The sequence below is a fragment of the Oncorhynchus gorbuscha genome, linkage group LG06 (genome assembly GCF_021184085.1).
Source record: "Oncorhynchus gorbuscha isolate QuinsamMale2020 ecotype Even-year linkage group LG06, OgorEven_v1.0, whole genome shotgun sequence".
Taxonomy (NCBI): Eukaryota; Metazoa; Chordata; class Actinopteri; order Salmoniformes; family Salmonidae; genus Oncorhynchus; species Oncorhynchus gorbuscha.
In genome coordinates, this window is record NC_060178.1 from 4,924,304 (window position 1) to 4,945,207 (window position 20,904).

Sequence of the window (20,904 nt, forward strand, 5' to 3'; positions counted from 1 at the left end):
TGACTCTACCATAACACCCTGTATATAGCCTCCACATTGACTCTGTACCATAACACCCTGTATATAGCCTCCACATTGACTCTGTACCGTAACACCCTGTATATAGCCTCCACATTGACTCTGTACCATAACACCCTGTATATAGCCTCCACATTGACTCTGTACCATAACACCCTGTATATAGCCTCCACATTGACTCTGTACCGTAACACCCTGTATATAGCCTCCACATTGACTCTGTACCATAACACCCTGTATATAGCCTCCACATTGACCCTGTACCATAACACCCTGTATATAGCCTCCACATTGACCCTGTATATAGCCTCATTAGGTTCACCTTCAAATCTGGGCTGTAGTCCATCAGAAAGTAGGCATAGGCTAGGTTATAGCATAATGCTAAAATAATATTTCCTTTCAAATGAATTAACAAGGGTAGTTTGAAGGGAGAGAGACAGCTATAGTATTAGTAGAGACGTTAGTTATGCAATTATTACCCCAGTATGTGGTTTACTCCAGAGGAAGATTTGCACTTGAGTCATTTTTCTAAACTGCCCCCTGTATTCTGTAAAAAAAATATATATATATATATAGTCTCTATTGGAAGCCTGGTAGTGTTTATTCTAGTGGTGAAGATAACATCATGTCGTGCTTCGCTGCCAAATCGATAGGCGTCCCCATACGCCTCATATTTAACATTGAGGAAATGTGAGCATAATTATTATTTTAGCGATCCGTGTTAAGACATCCCTCCTAATGCAAAAGCACACCCCATCCTGCCGGTGTGAGCTGCTGGACACCACACTTGACCGTGATATGCGTTTATGGAGGAGAATGTGAACTTGCCATTACCAAAAATGAGTTCAGTAGATTCTCTGCTTTGCGATCGGTTGCCTATGCCAACTGCCAGGATTCAATTAAATATGCCTAGACATTATACTTTATTGCGCATGTAATTAAACTGATATTTGGCTATATTCAACTTCGATTCGTTGGCAGAAAAGATGCATCAGACAACAACAACAACAAAAAAATCATGATTTTGTCTCTGGCTTGCAAAGCACATAAATCTCCGTCTTCACTGTTCCCTTCTTGCGCAATTCATGTATCTCCACTTGCCTCTCTCGTCCATCCTCTGGCTATATAAATACATTTGATTTGTATTCCTCTTATACACTGTTGCCACAAAGTTGGAAGCACAAATTTGTCTATAAAACGGAATTGTTTGCTTTTGCTTTTCGATTTCACCCTTCCTTGAAACTAAAAGGGGACCTAGACCCTTATTCCTCCTCCACCAAACTTTACAGTTGGCACTATGCAATGATTCGTTACATCAGCTAGCTAGCTAACGAAGTACAGAATAACAAACGGGTAGCTTAGTCACACATTTGAAAAGCGATAACTCACCGAAGCATTTTCGAAAACCGTACAGCATCGGCGATGATCTTGGAGCCCATTTCATTTGGGTAGATAGTTACCGAAATAGTACGTTAGTTGGTGTTTTGAAGTCAGAAAAAAATACAAAATAAAAGACTGAACTTTTGACGTTCGCGCCAAAACAGCCAGTGAACCCTTGACGTCATCAGTCGACACGACGAACACAAACTATTTTTTAATATATTATTATTTATTTATTTTACAATGACGAGTAAGAAAATAATACGTTTTTTTTCACATAACTGTCCCGTGTGGTAGTTACATTTAAGAACGAAAAAATATAAAATATATATTTGATTCCAGGAAATAATTATCATGAAAGTAGTCCGGTCACCAACGTGTTTCCTCCGCCGTACTGCGCAGTAGGGACCTATGTAATCTCATGTATAAAAATAGTTTTCGCCGTTGTATAGTATTTCAAGTTCGATAATATCAAAATGTGTATAAGATGAAAGAGTACGTATATTGATTTAGAATCGAAAAACATGCCTCTGTGTAGTAATTGAATTCATTGAACGTTTCAGTTTTTTTTTGTCGGAAGTGTGACGTGTTCTTTTTGTCGGAAGCATATGTCCTGTGAGTTGCATTACCAACTTCCTTTTCTACTGTGGCCGCCATTGAGGAAGGAGCGTGGTTCGTCGGCGAGCCGAGACTAAAAACATAAAAAATGGTGAGAATCATAGCTTTTTTTTGTATCAGCAAATATTATTTAACATTAGCAATCAATCGAAATGACAAAAAAAAGACTTCTTCTCTCGCCAATATGTTTGTTTAGGTAATACAATTTAACACATTTTACGGAGAATCTGAAGGAAGTTGATACGAGGAGCCATTTTGTCTGCAATGTTCTAAAGCCAAGTCACACGTGTGCTTTTCCTTTCAACCACAGGCCGTATTTGATCAAATAGACTCAAGTTCGTAAACCAGTACACATTTCTTCACGCAACTGCTTTGAATATGTACTTGGTAAACTATAGATCACGTACACATTTGCGTAAACTAGTCAGCTATAGATAATTAATCCAAATATCACACATTTTCTGGATAGCGTGGTACCTAGCTACTAGCATGGTGGCTAGCGGGACAGAGAGAGAGAGAGAAAAAAATACATGGTATTTTACATTTTTACATGTACTTGCTATGATGGTGTAATTTGCGTCCTACTTTGCGATCAGTCGACAAATGCCTATTGTCATATGCTGGCGCAAGTGAATGACGACAACTGAGTCTGAGCAAGATGACCATTTTATTAAACTACATGTAGATAGCTAACGTTAATCATCCGACACGCTACATGCGATTAGGTACATTGTAAGAATTTAGCTGAACATGCACCTGATTTTGACCGTGTTCTTCCACAGGCTTGTGCCCGGCCTTTAATCTCGATCTACTCCGAGAAAGGAGAAAGCTCAGGCAAAAATGTTGTCATGCCTGCAGTGTTCAAGGCTCCCATCCGCCCCGACATTGTCAACTTCGTGCACACCAACATGCGCAAGAACAGTCGTCAGCCCTATGCCGTCAGCGGACTGGCAGGTGAGTGATCTTTTGAACATTTATTCAATCAAATAAGCCATTTCTTTGGATACAGGTGAAAAGCTTTGGTGATGAGTTTCAACTTCGGTCCGTGTTTCTGAAACCTGATTATACTAGAAGTTCTGAAGGGCTTTCACCTGGACAAAATGTCAATACATGGAAACTTGGTTTCATGGACTGAGAATAACTTATAATAACTTAATTCTCATGTTCTGCATGGTTGTCACACCAGATACTGACTGGTTTTCTGATCCATGCCTAACTTTATTTTTAATGGATCACAAACAACAGGTACAGATCTCAGGCCTGTGAAATCCATAGATTAGGGCCTAATTCATAAAAATAGAAAAATATTGACGGATGTCTTTTATATGAACAAACTTGTTGTTACATTCTATATTTTTATTCAGGATATATCTAATGGTTGTAATGTTTGTGTGTTCCAGGTCACCAGACCAGTGCTGAGTCCTGGGGTACAGGCAGAGCTGTGGCCCGTATCCCCCGTGTGAGGGGAGGTGGTACCCACCGCTCTGGCCAGGGAGCCTTCGGCAATGTATCCTCTCGGACAGTTTAAGCCCTTCAGGGATACGTTTACAACTATATTTTGGACTCAAATGGCATGTTACAGAACTGTCCAGACACTTAAGATCATATTTGTTTTTTTGAAAAACTATCCCAAACCAACAAAAGACTTCCTCGTCCTCCTGCTGCATTATGGGAGCTTGTTTTAAAAACTGAATGTTTACTCTAAAACACGGCCTTTTACAAACTGAAACTATAGTGATGCAGGTCTTTAGATTTTTGTTCACATGAAACGGTTAATTCTGAACTTTATCTGCTATGTTAAATTGGATTTGGTGAGACTCAAGTGGGTTCCACTATCCAGCTTTTCTCTGTATTCAGAGAAGGTAAGGTAAGCCCTTGGGGCTGCAGGGTAGCATAGTGGTTAGAGTGTAGAGGTGGCAGGTAGCCTAGTGGTTAGAGTGTAGAGGTGGCAGGTAGCCTAGTGGTTAGAGTGTAGAGGTGGCAGGTAGCCTAGTGGTTAGAGTGGAGAGGTGGCAGGTAGCCTAGTGGTTAGAGTGTAGAGGAGGCAGGTAGCCTAGTGGTTAGAGTGGAGAGGAGGCAGGTAGCCTAGTGGTTAGAGTGGAGAGGTGGCAGGTAGCCTAGTGGTTAGAGTGGAGAGGTGGCAGGTAGCCTAGTGGTTAGAGTGGAGAGGTGGCAGGTAGCCTAGTGGTTAGAGTGGAGAGGTGGCAGGTAGCCTAGTGGTTAGAGTGTAGAGGTGGCAGGTAGCCTAGTGGTTAGAGTGTAGAGGAGGCAGGTAGCCTAGTGGTTAGAGTGTAGAGGCGGCAGGGTAGCCTAGTGGTTAGAGCGTTGGACTAATAATCGGAAGGTTGCGAGTTCAAACCCCCGAGCTGACATGGTACAAATCTGTCGTTCTGCCCCTGAACGGCAGTTAACACACTGTTCCCAGGCCGTCATTGAAAATAAGAATTGTTTCTTAATTAATTAACTGACTTGCCTAGTTAAATAAAGGTTATTTAAAAAAAAAAATTAAAAAAAAGTCGCCCCCGAAAAAAGTAATCAAGATTTCAGGAGGACACATTTTCTTGTGTACAACCTCTAAAGACCTGTACCATGACACTTTGTCATTTCAAAAAGCACGTGTTCAATAATGATGCTTTTTTTAAATACATACAAGATATGTTTTCCTTTATGGTTCCCCTTGTGAATCTCTCCGTGTCTAATGGGTCATGTCTGTGTTCATTAGGGCTCATCTCAACCAAACGTTTTTGCAATCGACTTAAGTCTTATTGTACAAATACATGTGTTGCCTAATGAATGCAGCCCATGTAGGTGGTATATAAAGACACTCCCGAGGCTTGCAGTGATGGTATTTGCGTCCTACACTGTGATCAGTGACGTTATGCCTGATGTCATATACTGGCACAAGTGGCTGACGAACCTTGAGTCTGAGCAAGATACTCGCAAACAACATTTTAGGGCCTGTTTCCCAGGACGGAAAACACAGTCATTACGGGTTAACAGTGTCCAGTAATCAAGCTCTTTGAAGAAGCCATGTCTCGCTGCATTTCCTTGACCCCACCGTAGATGTGTCGTGGAGGTCGCATGTTCGCCCCCACCAAGACGTGGCGCCGCTGGCACCGCAGGATCAACACCACCCAGAAGCGTTACGCCATCTGCTCCGCTCTGGCCGCCTCCGCCCTGCCCGCTCTCGTCATGTCCAAAGGTACGCCTCCTGTCATCCTTTGATGCAGCACAGGTTTTTTTTCCTCCCCTTTTTTTCATCGGTGCTATGGACCCTAATATATATAAATAAAATCCCAATTAATGCTTGTGACAATCACACGCTTCTAAAATGTTGATCCATACGACTTGCGATGATGGTGTAATTTGCGTCCGACTCTGTGTGCAGTGACGGTTTGCCGACTGTCTTGTAGCTGGCATGGTGGGTTGACGAGATAATAATTCTGAGCAAGATGTCTTAATGTGCCTCTACCGGTGAAGCTGTACTCTTATACTGGACCAGTAGCCATTAGCTAGCCAGGTTTTTAGTTCGTCTGAATCTTCTCGGGGGGGCCGTATTTAGCTAGCCAGGTTTTTAGTTTGTCTGAATCTTCTCGGTTGCCAGGCAACTGACGCGCTAGCGACAATAGAACGTCGCCGGCGGGGCTTCTAGCGATAACGTCGTACCTTCACACCGGCAGGAGGACAAGTATACAATTCTGATCACAATAACGTGTAGACTTGGAACATAAAGCAACGCTGTACAACAATCTGAAGCCTCTCCCTCCTCCAGGACACCGCATTGAGGAGATCCCAGAGGTTCCCCTGGTGGTTGACGACAAAGTGGAGGGTTACAAGAAGACTAAAGAGGCCGTGCTGCTGCTGAAGAAACTCAAGGCCTGGAACGACATCAAGAAGGTTTGTAAAATGGCTAGAGTTGCCACTGTCTCGCTGGTCATCGTTGACCTGCGTATACGTTGTACTGTGTATAGTGGCGTGAAGCCGTGATGAGGTTCCACTTCAGGTCCGTGTTTCTGAATCCTGATTTTTAATGGAAGTCCTGAGCATAGAATACTGATATTAGCGAGATAAGAGCACAGCTGTTGTCTCCTTCTGTTGACCTAAGGTGCTAAGTGTGTGTGTCCTCTTGTGTGTGTGTGCAGGTGTACGCGTCACAACGTATGCGAGCTGGCAAAGGTAAGATGAGGAATCGCAGGCGTATCCAACGCAAAGGACCGTGCATCATCTACAACCAGGACCAAGGTGTCACCAAGGCCTTCAGAAACATCCCTGGTATGTACTGGCTAGAGGGACCTGGGGGAGGGGAGGGTTGGTTTAATATTATGTACTAGAGGGGCTGGCTAGAGGGGACCCTGGGGGGGGGAGAGGGGACCCTGGGGGAGGGGAGGGTTGGTTTAATATTATGTACTGGCTAGAGGGACCTGGGGGAGGGGAGGGTTGGTTTAATATTATGTACTGGCTAGAGGGACCTGGGGGGGACCCTGGGGGCGGGACCCTGGGGGCGGGGGGTTGGTTTAATATTATGTACTGGCTGGGGGAGGGACCTGGGGGAGGGAGGGTTGGTTTAATATTATGTACTGGCTAGAGGGACCTGGTTTAATATTATGGGCTAGAGGGGGGACCTGGGGGCGGGGAGGGTTGGTTTAATATTATGTACTGGCTAGAGGGAGAGGGGACCCTGGGGGCGGGGAGGGTTGGTTTAATATTATGTACTGGCTAGAGGGGACCCTGGGGGAGGGGACCCTGGGGGCGGGGAGGGGGGACCCTGGGGGCGGGGAGGGTTGGTTTAATATTATGTACTGGCTACTGGCTAGGGGACCCGGGCAAGGAGGTTTAATATTATGTACTGGGAGGGGTTCTGATTCCCATTCAGGTCCATGTTCGTGAAATTTGTAAGTCGCTCTGGATAAGAGCGTCTGCTGAATGACTTAAATGTAAAATCAGAAATCAAGTTCTGAGCCCAACCTGGTATCAGTCATGATGGTAAGTTTTTGTGTAGGAACAAAACCACAACAAACATCAATGCATGTGAGTTCTAAGGAGAACTAGTTCTCTAATATAATGTTTATTTACTTATTCGTGTCTGGTGTCATTTTCCTCTGTAGAGTTGCACATCTGCTAAATGATCGGCGTGTTTACTCGTTTTGTGTCTAAATGATCGTATTGATTATATTTGCCGTTCTTTCGCCCAGGTATCACCCTGCAGAACGTGAACAAGCTGAACCTGCTGAGGCTCGCCCCCGGCGGTCACGTTGGTCGCTTCTGTATCTGGACCGAGTCCGCCTTCCGCAAGCTGGACCAGCTCTATGGGACCTGGCGCAAGTCCGCCTCTCTCAAGGTGGACTACAAGTGAGTAGAACGGGCGTTACGCGGCGTCCTTAGCCGGTTAAAGAAAAAACCGGTTGACGTCGGTGGTTGTAGTGAGCCAGAGTTTCAGGAACAGATTTTGAGAGTTGATTTAATTTCTACGGTGATGAGCTTCTACTTCGGTCCGTGTTTCTGAATCCTGATATCTACCAGAAGTTCTGAGTTTTAACGAGATGCTCTAATGGTCCTGATGCTAAACCACATTCTGCTTCCTAACAGAGGTACTGTTGTAGTCTAACCTCTGTCCTGTCTCCTCCAGTCTGCCCATGCACAAGATGACCAACACAGATCTGAGCAGGATTCTGAAGAGTGAGGAGATCCAGAAAGCACTCCGTGCACCAAAGTAAGACTCCCTCCCCCCCCCGGTTCGCTTTATATTGTACAGTGCATTGTGGGTATTGTAGTACGTTATGCTTCGCTGTGACATTGAAGCCATGATGAGGTTCCACTTCAGGTCCGTGTTTCTGAATCCTGATTTTAATTGGAGTCCTGAGCACGACCAGATTGCATCCCAAGTGCCCCCCTCCCCATTTCCAACATAGTGCACTGCATTTGATCATGGCCAAGTTGCCTTGGGTCAAAAGTAGTGCACTATTTAGGGAATGTTGTGCCTCTTGGGATGCTACTATTCTCAACACATCGACCACAAAAAAATATCAACAGATTTTCACCTCCTACTAACCCCGGTCTCATGTCTCCTCACAGCAAGAAGATCAGGCGCAGAGTCCTGAAGAAGAACCCTCTGAAGAACCTGAGAATAATGATGAAGCTGAACCCCTACGCCAAGACAGCCAGACGTCAAGCCATCCTGCTGCATGACCCGACTGTGAGTAGAACACCAAAATGGCCGACCGTGGCGCTCTAACATAGAAAGACCTGTATAATAGGGAAACTGGACCCAAAATGGCCATAGAAAGACCGTGGCGCTCTAACATAAAGACCTGTATAATAGGGAAACTGGGCCCAAGATGGCTGATGGCTATTTGCTGCATAGAAAGACCTGTATATTAGGGAAACTGGACCCCAGACTTGTATTGTAGCACTCTTGACTACTCGTAACAGTACCATCTGTGTACATTAACCCTGCCCAGGTCCTGTCTATATATATATATATATATGAGTGTCTCTCTCTACACACAGATCAAGGCCAAGATGCTGAAGCCCAAGAAGAAGCCGGCCAAGAAGCCCCCGCCAAGGCAGCCCCCGCCAAGGCAGCCCCCACCAAGGCATAAATCAGCTCTAACAGACTGGCGTTCAGATGGTTTCAAATAAAATTTAAATGAAAGTCCTTTTTGTCTTTTTTTAATTAATTTAATCAGGAATACAGCCTGGTGGTGGCTCTGTCATGTGTGGCTCTGTCATGTGTGGCTCTGTCATGTGTGGCTCTGTCATGCGTGGTCTCGTGGCTCTGTCATGCGTGGCTCTGTCATGCGTGGCTCTGTCATGTGTGGCTCGTGGCTCTGTCATGCGTGGTGGCTCTGTCATGCGTGGCTCTGTCATGCGTGGCTCTGTCATGCGTGGCTCTGTCATGCGTGGCTCTGTCATGCGTGGCTCTGTCATGTGTGGCTCGTGGCTCTGTCATGCGTGGCTCGTGGCTCTGTCATGTGGCTCGTGGCGTGGCTCTGTCATGTGTGGGTCATGCGTGGCTCTGTCATGTCATGCGTGGCTCGTGGGCTGGCTCTGTGGCTCTGTCATGTCGTGGCTCGTGGCTCTGTCATGCGTGGCTCGTGGCTCTGCTCTGTCATGTGTGGCGTGGCTCTGTCATGCGTGGCTCGTGGCTCTGTCATCGTGGCTCTGTCATGTGGCTCGTGGTGGCTCGTGGCTCTGTCATGCGTGGCTCGTGGCTCTGTCATGTCATGTGGCTCGTGGCTCGGGCTCGTGTGGCTCTGTCATGCGTGGCTCGTGGCTCTGTCATGGCTCGTGGCTCTGTGGCTGGCTCTGTCATGCGTGGCTCGTGGCTCATGCGTGGCTCGTGGCTCTGTCATGTGTGGCTCGTGGCTCTGTCATGTGTGGCTCGTGGCTCTGTCATGCGTGGCGTGGCTCTGTCATGTGTGGCTCGTGGCTCTGTGTGGCTCTGTCATGGCTCTGTCATGTGTGGCTCTGTCATGTGTGGCTCTGTCATGTGTGGCTCGTGGCTCTGTCATGTGTGGCTCGTGGCTCTGTCATGTGTGGCTCGTGGCTCTGTCATCGTGGCTCTGTCATGTGTGGCTCGTGGCTCTGTCATGTGTGGCTCTGTCGTGGCTCTGTCATGTGTGGCTCGTGGCTCTGTCATGCGTGGCTCGTGGCTCTGTCATGTGTGGCTCGTGGCTCTGTCATGCGTGGCTCGTGGCTCTGTCATGTGTGGCTCGTGGCTCTGTCATGCGTGGCTCGTGGCTCTGTCATCGTGGCTCGTGGCTCTGTGGCTCTGTCATGCGTGGCTCGTGGCTCTGTCATGCGTGGCTCGTGGCTCTGTCATGCGTGGCTCGTGGCTCTGTCATGCTCGTGGCTCTGTGGCTCTGTCATGGCTCGTGGCTCTGTCATCGTGGCTCTGTCATGCGTGGCTGTCATGCGTGGCTCTGTCATGCGTGGCTCTGTCATGTGTGGCTCGTGGCTCTGTCATGCGTGGCTCTGCTGGCTCGTGGCTCTGTCATGCTCGTGGCTCGTGGCTCTGTCATGTGTGGCTCTGTCGTGGCTCTGTCATGTGTGGCTCGTGGCTCTGTCATGCTCTGTGGCTCGTGGCTCTGTCATGCGTGGCTCGTGGCTCTGTCATCATGGCTCGTGGCTCGTGGCTCTGTCATGTGTGGCTCGTGGCTCTGTCATGCGTGGCTCGTGGCTCTGTCATGCGTGGCTCGTGGCTGTCGTGGCTCGTGGCTCATGTGTGGCTCGTGGCTCTGTCATGCGTGGCTCGTGGCTCTGTCATCTGGTCATGCGTGGCTCTGTCATGCGTGGCTCTGTCATGCGTGGCTCTGTCATGTGTGGCGCGTGGCTCTGTCATGCGTGGCTCGTGGCTCTGTCATGCGTGGCTCTGTCATGCGTGGCTCTGTCATGCGTGGCTCTGTCATGCGTGGCTCTGTCATGCGTGGCTGGCTGTCGTGGCTCTGTCATGCGTGGCTCTGTCATGGCTCGTGGCTCTGTCATGTGTGGCTCGTGGCTCTGTCATGTGTGGCTCGTGGCTCTGTCATGCGTGGCTCGTGGCTCTGTCATGTGTGGGCTCGTGGCTCTGTCATGTGGCTCTGTCATGCGTGGCTCTGTCATGCGTGGCTCTGTCATGTGTGTGGCTCTGTCATGTGTGGCTCGTGGCTCTGTCATGTGTGGCTCGTGGCTCTGTCATGCGTGGCTCGTGGCTCTGTCATGTGTGGCTCTGTCATGTGTGGCTCTGTCATGTGTGGCTCTGTCATGTGTGGCTCTGTCATGCGTGGCTCTGTCATGCGTGGCTCTGTCATGCGTGGCTCGTGGCTCTGTCATGCGTGGCTCGTGGCTCTGTCATGCGTGGCTCGTGGCTCTGTCATGCGTGGCTCGTGGCTCTGTCATGCGTGGCTCGTGGCTCTGTCATGCGTGGCTCTGTCATGCGTGGCTCGTGGCTCTGTCATGCGTGGCTCGTGGCTCTGTCATGCGTGGCTCGTGGCTCTGTCATGCGTGGCTCGTGGCTCTGTCATGCGTGGCTCGTGGCTCTGTCATGTGTGGCTCGTGGCTCTGTCATGTGTGGCTCGTGGCTCTGTCATGTGGCTCGTGGCTCTGTCATGTGTGGCTCGTGGCTCTGTCATGTGTGTGTGGCTCTGTCATGTGTGGCTCTGTCATGTGTGGTGTGGCTCTGTCATGTGTGGCTCGTGGCTCTGTCATGTGTGGCTCGTGGCTCTGTCATGTGTGGCTCGTGGCTCTGTCATGTGTGGCTCTGTCATGTGTGGCTCTGTCATGTGTGGCTCTGTCATGTGTGGCTCTGTCATGTGTGGCTCTGTCATGTGTGGCTCTGTCATGTGTGGCTCTGTCATGTGTGGCTCTGTCATGTGTGGCGTGACAATGAATGTACATGAAGCCACAAATCGATCAGGGACCCTTCATTAATTTGAGTGCAACCATTTGTCAGAAATTTTTAAAAGCTACGATGCAACAATTTCAGGTGCTGTTTATTATATATTATTATACCACATAGCATCATTTAGACCGATTTACAGAGGCTGGTCAGTCTGTATGTAAACCGCTACCCTGGGTCCCAGTCTAGATGTAAACCGCTAGCCTGGTTTCCCAGTCTGTAAACAGCCTTTACAATTATACAGCTTTTCAAAAAGCACAACTTAAATGCGGGGAACTGTTGTCCGGTCTGAACGGTGACCTCTGGGGGTCTAAACTCACTCAAAGGAAGGTAGTGTCTGCTGCTTCTAGTTGTCATTTTAAATGTGTCCAATTTAAGACTGGACAACCAGCCGTTTCTAACTCATCTGCAACCTTTTGATCAAACGATTATAAAGTCCTCTCAAGCGCTCCGGTTGGATGGGGAGCTTCTCCGCACAGCCATTTCCAGAGATCTTCAATCGGGTTCAAGTCGAGTGGTCCAGCCAAACCCTGAAGGACATTAAGGGCCAGTTTCCCAGACCCAATTAAGCCTAGTCCTGTTACTAAAATGCTAAAATGCACTTTCAATGGAAATTCTCCATTTGAGAATGATTTGTAGTCCAGGGCTAGGCTTAATCTGGGTCCCAAGAACCTGTCCCAAGATTTGTCCCAAAGCCACTCCTCCGTTGTCTTGGTTGTGTGCTTGGGATCACTGACGGTGGCTGCTTAGGGTCATTTTAGACCGCTGCATCTCAGTGCAATAGGCGTCACTGCAGTCCCTGGTTTGAATCCAAGCTGCATCACATCCGACCGTGATCTGGAGTCCCGTAGGGTGGCGCACCAAAAAAAATGGGATTAAATCCATTTTAGAATGAGGCCGTAACGTATTGTGAGGTCATTATGGACTATTGTGATGTCATTATGGGTTATGGTGTGTAGAATGACGACGACGATGTAATCCATTTTAGAATAAGGCTGTAACACAATGTGGTAAAAGTCTAAAGGGTCTGAATACTTTCTGAATGCCTCTGTATTTAAGATAAAACCAGAGAGGAGTGAACACAGACACTCAGTTCTCCATGGAATGAGTTTGACGCCTTTTGTAGTAGGATATTTCCTAAAACAGTCTGGCAAGTAGGCTATAAAGTACCTGTATAGTCTGGCAAGTAGGCTATATAGTACCTGTATAGTCAGAGGAGAACCCTATTTAGAGACAGTGGGGAAGGACAACCCTATTTAGAGACAGTGGAGAAGGACAACCCTATTTAGAGACAGTGGAGAAGGACAACCCTATTTAGAGACAGTGGAGAAGGACAACCCTATTTAGAGACAGTGGGGAGGACAACCCTATTTGGAGACAGTGGGGGAGGTGGCAGACAGCAATAATATTCTATTATGGGGGCAGTGATTGCTCAGACTGTTTCCCAAGCTTACATATTGTCTTTATTAAAACAGCAGACCTACATATTGTCCTTAACACAGCAGACCTACATATTGTCTTTATTAAAACAGCAGACCTACATATTGTCCTTATTAAAACAGCAGACCTACATATTGTCTTTATTAAAACAGCAGACCTTCATATTGTCCTTAAAGCAGCAGACCTACACATTGTCCCTAAAACAGCAGACCTTCATATTGTCCTTAAAGCAGCAGACCTACATATTGTCCTTAAAGCAGCAGACCTACATATTGTCCTTAAAGCAGCAGACCTACATATTGTCCTTAAAGCAGCAGACCTACATATTGTCCTTATTAAAACAGCAGACCTTCATAGAGTGGCAGACATTTCTTAAAGACAGGTTGGTCCCTTGCTGTTTGGTTCATTGTGAATACCACCCCGATGAAACAAAGCAATTCTGCTTGAATACAGGCTATGAGTGTTTGACTAAGCAGGAGACAGTGGGGAAGCAGGTGTGTGTCCCAATATCTCCTTAAGTGTACACTTGTTCGCTGCTTCCCCAAGAAAATTGGATTGGTGGAAGCATGAGCTAGTGGGAGTTTCCACCACTTTCAAATCATTGAAAGGGAAGTGAACAAGTGCACACTTTGGTCGGAAGGAGAGCTAATTGGGACGTAACCAAGGTGTATAGAAGGGCCATCACATGCCCACACTGTGTGTTGGGGTGACTGGCTGGTTAAGTCCAATGGTGCTACACAGCCAGCCTGCAAAGTCCACCTCCTCTGCCTCCGACTGTTTGATGAATTGATGAACCTGGAGAGATATGGTTACTATTACTGGATTTACATTACATTAAGCAGGAAGTCCTGACACCAAGGGGTCTTTATTTAACCAGGAAGTCCTGACACCAAGGGGTCTTTATTTAACCAGGAAGTCCTGACACCAAGGGGTCTTTATTTAACCAGGAAGTCCTGACACCAAGGGGTCTTTATTTAACCAGGAAGTCCTGACACCAAGGGGTCTTTATTTAACCAGGAAGTCCTGACACCAAGGGGTCTTTATTTAACCAGGAAGTCCTGACACCAAGGGGTCTTTATTTAACCAGGAAGTCCTACTGACACAAAGGTCTGTTTTACAGACGAGCTGTAAATGACACAAATGCAAGCAGTAAGAACATATGCTAACCCTAACCCTTTATACATAACCCTAACCATAATACATAACCCTAAATACATAACCCTAAATACATAACCCTAACCATAATACATAACCCTAACCCTTTATACATAACCCTAAATACATAACCCTAAATACATAACCCTAAATACATAACCCTAAATACATAACCCTAAATACATAACCCTAAATACATAACCCTAAATACATAACCCTAAATACCCGAACCCTTTATACATAACCCTAACCCTTTATACATAACCCTAAATACATAACCCTAAATACATAACCCTAACCCTAAATGCATAACCCTTTATACATAACCCTAACCCTAAATATATAACCCTAACCCTTTACACATAACCCTAAACCTAAATACATACATAATACCACGGAATAGAGTCTGTTGTTTTTCAGTAGAGAGAGAAGGATCACAAGCGCAACAAGGCGCTACATTGGGAACAAAATAAATCCACTCACCATCAACTGCTTCAGGTCTGCCCTGTCTGCTGGGTTCTTGATCAAACTGTCAACGAATAAAAGTATGTAGATTATATAATAATAATAATGCATTCCATTTAGCAGAAGCTTTTATCCAAAGCAACTCAGTCATTTATTTGATTGGCCCCTGTGGGAATCAATCCCACAATCCTTGTCATTTTGGAGTCACTTATGTTTCTAAACACTTCTACATTAATGTGGATGCTACCATGATTACGGATAGTCCTGAATGAATCGTGAATAATGATGAGAAAAGTTACACAGGCACAAATAATCATACCTCCAAGACATGCTAACCTCTCACCATTACAATAACAGGGGAGGTTAGCATACCCCCAAGACATGCTAACCTCTCACTATTACAATAACAGTAGAGGTTAGCATTTTATATCATACCTCCAAGACATGCTAACCTCTCACCATTACAATAGCAGTGGAGGTTAGCATTATATATCATACCCCCAAGACATGCTAAACTCTCACCATTACAATAACAGGGGACGTTAGCATTTTATATCATACCCCCAAGACATGCTAACCTCTCACCATTACAATAACAGGGGACGTTAGCATTTTATATCATACCACCAAGACATGCTAACCTCTCACCATTACAATAACAGGGGAGGTTAGCATTTTATATCATACCCCCAAGACATGCTAACCTCTCACCATTACAATAACAGGGGAGGTTAGCATTTTATATCATACCCCCAAGACATGCTAACCTCTAACAGCCTTTTATTTGGAGGGGGGGGGGGATATGGTATTTGTGCATCTATAATTTTCTCACTCATCATTATTCACGATTCATTCAGGACTAATCGTAACCATGGTAGCATCCATATTCATGTATATCCATATTAATCCTCTTGAGCGGACAGCTTGATGAAAACCAGCATTCAATATTCAGGTCCCCGAGAAAGTAGACCTCTCTGTTTACATCACATAGACTATCAAGCATTTCACACATATTATTTAGATACTGACTGTTAGCACTTGGTGGCCTACAGCAACACTCCAAAAGAAAAAGCTTTAGATGTGCCAAGTGAACCTCCAACCACAACACTTCAATAACACTTGACATAAGATCTTCCCTGAATATATACAGCGACTCCCCCATAAGCATTCATGTCTCCTGTATGAATGTTATGTCCTTGTATTGCTACTGATGTATCATCAAATGAATTAGCTAAGTGAGTCTCAGAAATGGCTAATATACGAGTGTTATCTGAAGTTAGCAAGTTATTGATTTCATTTAACCTTATTTCTAAAGGCATCATATATTAATATGGGCTATTTTCAGCCCTTTCCTGTGTAGCTTATCAGAGACATAATATGGAAAGAGGAAACAAAGCAAGAGAAAATAATTCACATTTAGTAGTCCAGTAATCAGTTGGTGCGTGCGTGCGTGCGTGCGTGCGTGTTGCGGGGTTGAGGCTCTGAACCCATAGGCTTGGCTCTCTCATCCCTTCCAGGCTTCTGGGAGGGAGGGTGGACAGTCTGTCGTAGCGGATGTAAGCAATGTCCCCACGCTCTCTGGCAAGCTTTTATGGCTGGGACAAGTTACTTCCTCTTCTGGCGCACAGCTTCAGGATAGTCCTCGTTGAGGAAGATGTACGTTCCTCTCAAGTTCTTGGCTCTTTCCAGAACAGCTCCCTTGTCCTTGAACCTCAGGAACTAGACCACTATCGGTCTGGGCCTGTCACCTGGACCTGTCACCTGGGCCTGTCACCTGGACCTGTCACCTGGACCTGTCACCTGGACCTGTCACCTGGGCCTGTCACCTGGGTCTGTCACCAGGGCCTGTCACCTGGGCCTGTCACCTGGGCCTGTCACCTGGGCCTGTCACCTGGGTCTGTCACCAGGGCCTGTCACCTGGGCCTGTCACCTGGGTCTGTCACCTGGGCCTGTCACCTGGGCCTGTCACCTGGGCCTGTCACCTGGGCCTGTCACCTGGGCCTGTCACCTGGGCCTGTCACCTGGGCCTGTCACCTGGGCCTGTCACCTGGGCCTGTCACCTGGGTCTGTCACCTGGGCCTGTCACCTGGGCCTGTCACCTGGGCCTGTCACCTGGGCCTGTCACCTGGGCCTGTCACCTGGGCCTGTCACCTGGGCCTGTCACCTGGGCCTGTCACCTGGGCCTGTCACCTGGGCCTGTCACCTGGGCCTGTCACCTGGGCCTGTCACCTGGGCCTGTCACCTGGGCCTGTCACCTGGACCTGTCACCTGGACCTGTCACCTGGACCTGTCACCTGGGCCTGTCACCTGGGCCTGTCACCTGGACCTGTCACCTGGACCTGTCACCTGGACCTGTCACCTGTCACCTGGGCCTGTCACCTGGACCTGTCACCTGGGCCTGTCACCTGGACCTGTCACCTGTCACCTGGGCCTGTCACCTGGGCCTGTCACCTGGACCTGTCACCTGGACCGGTGGTGGGTGTTACAGTTCTGTGGGCACGCTCCACCTCAATCTTCCTGTGGTCCATCTTCAATTTCTCAGAGCTCATTTCCCTCACTTTGTCCTCCGATTCCACAACCATGTTGTTCTGCCTTGATTGTCCCTCGATTTATCCGTCTTTGTTATCATGGATTCACACACAGAACTGATGTCTTCTCTTAAACGACTTACAGATTACCGTCATCTTGCCGTTCTCCTGCTTCAACTCATCGAGCTGACCCTAGTAGAACTGCAAACTGTTCTTTAGGTCCTGGACCTCTCTGCTCAGATCGTCCGTTTAAAAAGAAAAAATTAGTTGAATCCACCAGCATTTGGACAAAACACTTGAAGCTATTTTTTTGTTGTAACATCTGCTTGTGGAACTATTTTTGTTTAAAAGATCCTTCACCTGGGATCGAGACACACCAAAGTCCTCAACAGATACTCCCGCTGGCTTTGGTCTTTGCCATGGTAACAACGTAGGTTAGGCTGTTCCTCCTCACAGGGCAAGGCTGGTCTTTGCCATGGTAACAACGTAGGTTAGGCTGTTCCTCCTCACAGGGCAAGGCTGGTCTTTGCCATGGTAACAACGTAGGTTAGGCTGTTCCTCCTCACAGGGCAAGGCTGGTCTTTGCCATGGTAACAACGTAGGTTAGGCTGTTCCTCCTCACAGGGCAAGGCTGGTCTTTGCCATGGTAACAACGTAGGTTAGGCTGTTCCTCCTCACAGGGCAAGGCTGGTCTTTGCCATGGTAACAACGTAGGTTAGGCTGTTCCTCCTCACAGGGCAAGGCTGGTCTTTGCCATGGTAACAACGTAGGTTAGGCTGTTCCTCCTCACAGGGCAAGGCTGGTCTTTGCCATGGTAACAACGTAGGTTAGGCTGTTCCTCCTCACAGGGCAAGGCTGGTCTTTGCCATGGTAACAACGTAGGTTAGGCTGTTCCTCCTCACAGGGCAAGGCTGGTCTTTGCCATGGTAACAACGTAGGTTAGGCTGTTCCTCCTCACAGGGCAAGGCTGGTCTTTGCCATGGTAACAACGTAGGTTAGGCTGTTCCTCCTCACAGGGCAAGGCTGGTCTTTGCCATGGTAACAACGTAGGTTAGGCTGTTCCTCCTCACAGGGCAAGGCTGGTCTTTGCCATGGTAACAACGTAGGTTAGGCTGTTCCTCCTCACAGGGCAAGGCTGGTCTTTGCCATGGTAACAACGTAGGTTAGGCTGTTCCTCCTCACAGGGCAAGGCTGGTCTTTGTCATGGTAACAACGTAGGTTAGGCTGTTCCTCCTCACAGGGCAAGGCTGGTCTTTGCCATGGTAACAACGTAGGTTAGGCTGTTCCTCCTCACAGGGCAAGGCTGGTCTTTGCCATGGTAACAACGTAGGTTAGGCTGTTCCTCCTCACAGGGCAAGGCTGGTCTTTGCCATGGTAACAACGTAGGTTAGGCTGTTCCTCCTCACAGGGCAAGGCTGGTCTTTGCCATGGTAACAACGTAGGTTAGGCTGTTCCTCCTCACAGGGCAAGGCTGGTCTTTGCCATGGTAACAACGTAGGTTAGGCTGTTCCTCCTCACAGGGCAAGGCTGGTCTTTGCCATGGTAACAACGTAGGTTAGGCTGTTCCTCCTCACAGGGCAAGGCTGGTCTTTGTCATGGTAACAACGTAGGTTAGGCTGTTCCTCCTCACAGGGCAAGGCTGGTCTTTGTCATGGTAACAACGTAGGTTAGGCTGTTCCTCCTCACAGGGCAAGGCTGGTCTTTGCCATGGTAACAACGTAGGTTAGGCTGTTCCTCCTCACAGGGCAAGGCTGGTCTTTGCCATGGTAACAACGTAGGTCACAGGGCAAGGCTGTTCCTCCTCACAGGGCAAGGCTGGTCTTTGCCATGGTAACAACGTAGGTTAGGCTGTTCCTCCTCACAGGGCAAGGCTGGTCTTTGCCATGGTAACAACGTAGGTTAGGCTGTTCCTCCTCACAGGGCAAGGCTGGTCTTTGCCATGGTAACAACGTAGGTTAGGCTGTTCCTCCTCACAGGGCAAGGCTGGTCTTTGCCATGGTAACAACGTAGGTTAGGCTGTTCCTCCTCACAGGGCAAGGCTGGTCTTTGCCATGGTAACAACGTAGGTTAGGCTGTTCCTCCTCACAGGGCAAGGCTGGTCTTTGCCATGGTAACAACGTAGGTTAGGCTGTTCCTCCTCACAGGGCAAGGCTGGTCTTTGCCATGGTAACAACGTAGGTTAGGCTGTTCCTCCTCACAGGGCAAGGCTGGTCTTTGCCATGGTAACAACGTAGGTTAGGCTGTTCCTCCTCACAGGGCAAGGCTGGTCTTTGCCATGGTAACAACGTAAGTTAGGCTGTTCCTCCTCACAGGGCAAGTCACAACAACAACAACAAACAGACAGCCACAAACCCGGGACAATCCGCAGTCAGGGCCACAATGGCTAACCACGTCATAGGCTGCATTCAAGCCCCCAAGAAAACCCGGCTAGCTTGATAGGCCGCTAGCTAGCAGCTAGGCTAGCTGCTACACCAAATACTCAGACCGTGGTAGGCAGGATCCCTGGACAGAGAGTAGCAGTCCCAGCAAATGATGCCAACTGTATCTCGGGATCCAAACTCACAAAAGATCGCTCGCTACTAAGAAACATACTTCCAAAACAACAAACCCTGGTTTGACAACAATATCACACCGGTGCAGTGTGTCCTAAGAAAATGTCCCAGTGGCGGCAGTGGTTATGGTTATGCTGGACAAACATGAGAGGGACGGCCACCCAGTCCCATTCCACTCCGACTGGATTAGTAACATAGCGATTGATTGTCAAAATGCCAGACAAGCAAAGTCCCTCAATAAGGCCTTGAAGAGGTCCCACTACATAATCCTTGACGACATTCTGTAAAAATCAAATCTTATTTGTCACATGCGCCGAATACAACAACCTTACAGTGAGGTTACAAGCAGGTACAGAGTAAAAAACCGGGGAAACCGGTTGGTAATTGAGGTAATAAAGTTGAAGTCGGAAGTTTACATACACTTTAGCCAAGTACATTTAAACTCAGTTTTTCACAATTCCTGACATTTAATCCTAGTAAAAATTCCCTGTCTTAGGTCAGTTAGGATCACCACTTTGTTTTAAGAATGTGATATGCCAGAACAATAGTAGAGAAAATGATTTATTTCAGCTTTTATTTATTTATTCATATTCCCAGTCGGTCAGAAGTTTACATACACTCAATTAGTATTTGGTAGCATTGCCTTTAAATTGTTTAACTTGGGTCAAATGTTTTGGGTAGCCTTCCACAAGCTTCCCACAATAAGTTGGGTGAATTTTAGCCAAATCCTCCTCACAGAGCTGGTGTAACCGAGTCAGGTTTGTAGGCCTCCTTGCTCGCACACGTTTTTTTCAGTTCTGCCCACACATTATCTATAGGATTGAGGTCAGGGCTTTGTGATGGCCACTCCGATACCTTGACTTTGTTGTCCTTAAGCCATTTTGCCACAACTTTGGAAGTATGCTTGGGGTCATTTTCCATTTGGAAGACCCATTTGCGACCAAGCTTTAACTTCCTGACTGACGTCTTGAGATGTTGCTTCAATATATCCACATCATTTTCCTGCCTCATGATGCCATCTGTTTTGTGAAGTGCACCAGTCCCTCCTGCAGCAAAGCACCCCCATAACATGATGCTGCCACCCCCGTGCTTCACGGTTGGGATGGTGTTCTTCGGCTTGCAAGCCTCCCCTTTTCCCTCCAAACATAATGATGGTCATTATGGCCAAACGGTTCTATTTTAGTGTCATCAGACCAAAGGCCATTTCTCCAAAAAGTACGATCTTTGTCTCCATGTGCAGTTGCAAACCGTAGTCTGGCTTTTTTTATGGCGGTTTTGGAGCAGTGGCTTCTTCCTTGCTGAGCGGCCTTCAGGTTAAGTCGATATAGGACTCGTTTTACTGTGGATATAGATACTTCTATACCTGTTTCCT

General features: G+C 47.5%; 3 protein-coding genes and 7 non-coding genes across 10 annotated transcripts in view; 8 read left to right on the top strand and 2 right to left on the bottom strand.

Annotated features, from left to right (window-relative positions):
- Nucleotides 1-1,958, bottom strand: part of LOC124037370 (protein zwilch homolog) — a 34,943-nt gene extending 32,985 nt beyond the window's left edge. Inside the window, exon 1 of the mRNA XM_046352073.1 lies at nt 1,408-1,958. Within this exon, the coding sequence (XP_046208029.1) occupies nt 1,408-1,457 (50 nt within the window). The 5' untranslated portion in view covers nt 1,458-1,958. The remainder of the gene's footprint in view (nt 1-1,407) is intronic.
- On the top strand, nt 1,948-8,671 carry LOC124037444 (60S ribosomal protein L4-B-like). The gene is given in 11 exon segments (XM_046352144.1): nt 1,948-2,107; nt 2,799-2,970; nt 3,417-3,523; nt 5,080-5,218; nt 5,789-5,913; nt 6,159-6,288; nt 7,209-7,365; nt 7,643-7,726; nt 8,089-8,209; nt 8,524-8,566; nt 8,569-8,671. Coding segments are annotated over 11 exon segments (1,128 nt in total). The 5' UTR covers nt 1,948-2,104; the 3' UTR covers nt 8,616-8,671.
- On the top strand, nt 2,574-2,672 carry LOC124038823. Its single transcript, XR_006839425.1, has one exon. It is a non-coding gene; the product is annotated as a small nucleolar RNA SNORD16 (small nucleolar RNA).
- Nucleotides 3,034-3,100, top strand: LOC124038818. Its single transcript, XR_006839420.1, has one exon. It is a non-coding gene; the product is annotated as a small nucleolar RNA SNORD18 (small nucleolar RNA).
- Nucleotides 4,852-4,947, top strand: LOC124038825. The gene has a single exon (XR_006839428.1). It is a non-coding gene; the product is annotated as a small nucleolar RNA SNORD16 (small nucleolar RNA).
- LOC124038824 lies at nt 5,366-5,466 on the top strand. The gene has a single exon (XR_006839427.1). It is a non-coding gene; the product is annotated as a small nucleolar RNA SNORD16 (small nucleolar RNA).
- LOC124038817 lies at nt 5,995-6,063 on the top strand. Its single transcript, XR_006839419.1, has one exon. It is a non-coding gene; the product is annotated as a small nucleolar RNA SNORD18 (small nucleolar RNA).
- Nucleotides 7,482-7,549, top strand: LOC124038822. The gene has a single exon (XR_006839424.1). It is a non-coding gene; the product is annotated as a small nucleolar RNA SNORD18 (small nucleolar RNA).
- Nucleotides 7,813-7,880, top strand: LOC124038820. Its single transcript, XR_006839422.1, has one exon. It is a non-coding gene; the product is annotated as a small nucleolar RNA SNORD18 (small nucleolar RNA).
- Nucleotides 8,672-12,820: 4,149 nt separating the features above from the next.
- LOC124037445 (dual specificity mitogen-activated protein kinase kinase 1-like) overlaps nt 12,821-20,904 on the bottom strand; it is a 60,283-nt gene continuing 52,199 nt past the window's right edge. Inside the window, 2 exon segments of the mRNA XM_046352145.1 lie at nt 12,821-13,627; nt 14,471-14,516. Coding sequence (XP_046208101.1) covers nt 13,514-13,627; nt 14,471-14,516 — 160 coding nt within the window. The 3' untranslated portion in view covers nt 12,821-13,513.